General features: G+C 36.7%; 1 protein-coding gene across 1 annotated transcript; it reads left to right on the plus strand.

The window, feature by feature from the left end:
* The first annotated feature begins 730 nt into the window (after positions 1-730).
* LOC103959068 (ATP synthase subunit delta', mitochondrial-like) lies at positions 731-2,839 on the plus strand. Its single transcript, XM_009371406.3, has 2 exons — positions 731-1,138; positions 2,327-2,839. The coding sequence occupies exons 1-2, from the start codon at positions 881-883 to the stop codon at positions 2,669-2,671; spliced, it is 603 nt and encodes a 200-aa protein (XP_009369681.1). The 5' UTR covers positions 731-880; the 3' UTR covers positions 2,672-2,839.
* The last annotated feature ends 784 nt before the right edge of the window (positions 2,840-3,623 follow it).

The following is a 3,623-nucleotide window of genomic DNA, read 5'->3' on the forward strand; positions in this document are numbered from 1 at the left end:
TTTACCTCAAGTTGTGCTTCAGAACTGAAGATCACAGTGAAGGAAAAACGACATTTGATTATTATTGATTCGTGATCCAGTTTTGTAGGAGAACGACATCAGTTTAATTACCATAGACGTCTACGTATAATTTCTTGTTTATTTTGGTCATTTTTTTGTTGTTGGAAGTTTGAGTCACATTTATTTTCAAAGTGAATGACTTAACAAGTGATATTATCTAAATTAAGGGGAAGGGGTGTGCTTAGCCTCACAATGGGCTACCAATAATGGGGTTCAAATTCACCTATGGCGGGAATCGAATATAAGATCTCTCACTTACAACCTAAGATCTCTCACTTACAAGTTTAGAAAGAAAAATACATTTTGAGGAGTGTATAATGAGATTTTTGGAGTGCCAATAATACTTCCCTATTTTTATATGCTATTATTGGCGCTTTATTAAAAAAATGCATTTGTATAAAAAAAAAAAAATAATAATAAAATAAAAACGCACGGTGAGTTTTTTTTTTTTTTTAACAAGCGATATCATCTATACTAAAAGGGAATGACTCAGCTTAGCCTAACATTATGCTAGTAATAATGTGATTCAAAATCACATTTGACGATAATTAAACCTAAGATCTCTTAATTACAAGTAAAGATGAATACTAGATTTAAACTCAAATTAACCAATAAGCATGAAAAGCATTTTATTTTTTTTCTTTTCAAAAACTCAAAAGTCTGTAACAGCTTCACCAAAATCCACTCACTTTTCAGATCAGAGTCCCATAAAAATGAGGAAAATCATTAGGAAAAGGGACTAGGCCTTTTTTCAACATTTTCAATTTGTTCTGAATTGCTTGGTAACACAAGAAACCCGGAAAGGCAGCACGCAAGCACCATGTTCCGGCAAGCATCACGTCTCTTGGGTCGATCCAGTCGGCCGCCGAGGGTCCGTGCCATGTGCACGGAGGTCCCAGCGAATAGCAACAAGGACTCAGCCTTCGTGGAAGCATGGAAGAAAGTGAGTTCAACCACGGAGCCACCCCACACTCCATCAACGTACATGGGACCTCGCCCTCCCACCCCTTCTTCCCTCCCTTCCAAACTCACCGTCAACTTCGTCCTCCCTTATTCCTCCCAGCTCTCCGGCAAAGAGGTCGGTCTGCGTTGCTCCCCATTGCCTTTTCTTTTGGATTTAACATTTGCTTTGTTTTTCTTAACCCTTAATTTTATTTTTTTAATACGTGATTTCCCACTTTAGTTTTGGTTTTTTTTTTTTTTTTTTTTTTTTTTTGGCTTTATTGTTTGTATCTTCTCATATTTGGATTGTTTATTTTTATTATGATTTGTAAATTTATTGTTTTTATCTGCATTCGAAACCATGTTACATCCTGAATATGATGAAATAGGATGAAGTGAGACAATATTTTGTAAATACGTAATTATCTTGAGTATATTAACTATTTCTTTATTTCCGATGCCTAGGACGGACAAAAGAAACATCTTGTTCATTCTTCAACAATTTCTAATCTCTAGTGGACCTGTCACTACGATTCGAACCCAAATGAAGTTCTGACCATCTGTCAGAGAAAAAAGAACAAATAAATCTTGTAGGATTTCCAAGAAATTCTTCAATTTCTTCCGGAAGCAGATACTTATTCATCTGCTTCTCACGTTCCAATTTTGATTATTTTATGTTGTGGGATTGTGCCTTAATTCTCATGGATTCATTTTCATCATAGTGGGGTTTTTTTTATTGGTTCACTATATACATGCAGTATTGTCATATCTGGATATTATTTTGATTTAGTTTGTCAAATGGTTCAGATATTATATTAGTATTATGTTTTCTTCTTTTGGGTTGTCACACGATTGCGGTATTTTTTTTTTTGGTCGAAATGAATACAGCAATCGTCTGACAACCCAAAAGAAGAAAACATAATATATACAATCAGTAAGCTTTGTTTGAGAGGCATCAGGAACACATACAATCATTATGCATGCTTCACCCTGTTCATTTGGAAGTAGCAGGTCCTCCTTCATGGCAATCTTTCCTCTCATATCTATCTGTGTGACTAGCTAGGTTTCGAAACTCGGCCGGCATAGCTACATAGCTAGGGTTCGAAACTCGTCTGGGCTGAACTTACATTTGAAAATGCAGCTTGACACTCGATTTGTTTCTACTTTATTGGTTTCGCCTTGGTGAACATATAGTATTCGTGATATATTCATTGGCTAACTTGTAATGATCAAACTTTCAGATAGCTAGCTGCTTAACCACATTGATGCTTGTTTTATTGGACTCCAACCACAATTTATTAACAAGCTGAAGAATGTGTGTCAGGTTGACATGGTCATGGTACCAGCAACAACTGGGCAAATGGGTGTTTTGCCCGGCCATGTTCCAACGATCGCAGAGCTCAAGCCCGGGGTCCTATCGGTGCATGAAGGCAGCGACGTGACAAAGTATTTTGTGAGCAGCGGGTTTGCTTTCATTCATGAAAATTCTGTTGCTGATATAGTGGCTGTGGAGGCAGTGCCGATTGACCAGATTGACGCAAGCTTAGTACAAAAGGGGCTTGCGGAGTTCACCCAGAAGCTTTCTTCGGCTACCACTGATTTGGAGAAAGCTGAGGCTCAGATTGGAGTTGATGTTCATAGTGCTCTCAACTCTGCCATCACTGGCTAATCAATCATTTCCCATGCATTTTCTTCTTTCCACCATGCATTTTCTTTCTTTTTTTTTTTCTCCATTCCTTAAGCAGTAATCTGCTCAGCACAATTTTGTCCGTTAATTCCCTTTTTGGGGGTACAATTTTCTCCCTTTTCAGATAAATAAAGATTTAAGGACCATAGATTATTGAAGTATAAATTTATAGGAAAACGAAATATCATTTGAGTAATATACATAGAGATATTAGCAATTAAAAGGCGGAAGTATGCTCATATGTATTAAAAAAATAAATATTAATCAAGAAATTCAAAGTCTAGTGGTGTGGTGAACCAAGGCTCAACTCAAATTTACAAGAGAGTTGAGAATCCATAATACCTTTGTAGATCCTCTTTGCATTTGCAAGGGCTATTCACCCAATGAGGGTCTTCATTCCTTTGCACATTTGGATCCTTGGCTTCTTTAATTTGGATGGTGGAATAGAATCTCCAAGTTCTCAAAATAGGGATCCTCTAATATCTCCACATCAAAGAGAGATGTTCATGTGAGATGGGAAGGAGAGATGAGTGACCAAGGAAGAGGAAGATGTTGGTATCCTCTCCCATGTTGGCGAGATGAGTGACCAAGGGAAAGGAAGATGCTACTATCCTCTCCTATGGTGGCCGACCTCCTAGAGAGAAAGGAGAGAGTTAAGAGAGAAAAATATTTACCCTCTCTATGGCCAACTGTGTAAAGCCATTGAGCTTTTGTGCCCTTTGAGTTTTAAGTTGTTATAAAACTTAAGTTAATGGGCTTAACAATTCAAATATCATTGGGCTTAAAGCTCGATACTAACTTAACGTCTAATACAAACCTATTCATTCAATTAATTAACTTATTAATTAATCCTAGTCATAAACAATTAAACTATTTAATTGTACTTGCTCAACTCCGTTATATTAAAACTGATTTTGTAGACGTATGAAATTAA

The sequence above is a fragment of a genome, unplaced genomic scaffold (assembly GCF_019419815.1).
Source record: "Pyrus x bretschneideri cultivar Hongxiangsu unplaced genomic scaffold, Pyrus_bretschneideri_v1 Contig34, whole genome shotgun sequence".
In the NCBI taxonomy this organism is placed as follows: domain Eukaryota; kingdom Viridiplantae; phylum Streptophyta; class Magnoliopsida; order Rosales; family Rosaceae; genus Pyrus; species Pyrus x bretschneideri.

Bases quoted from the DNA above. Each gene is read 5' to 3' on its own strand.
- LOC103959068 (XM_009371406.3), top strand. From the start codon at position 881: ATGTTCCGGCAAGCATCACGTCTCTTGGGTCGATCCAGTCGGCCGCCG. The intron at 1,139-2,326 runs GTCGGTCTGCGT...AATGTGTGTCAG, and splicing joins CCCAGCTCTCCGGCAAAGAG to GTTGACATGGTCATGGTACC.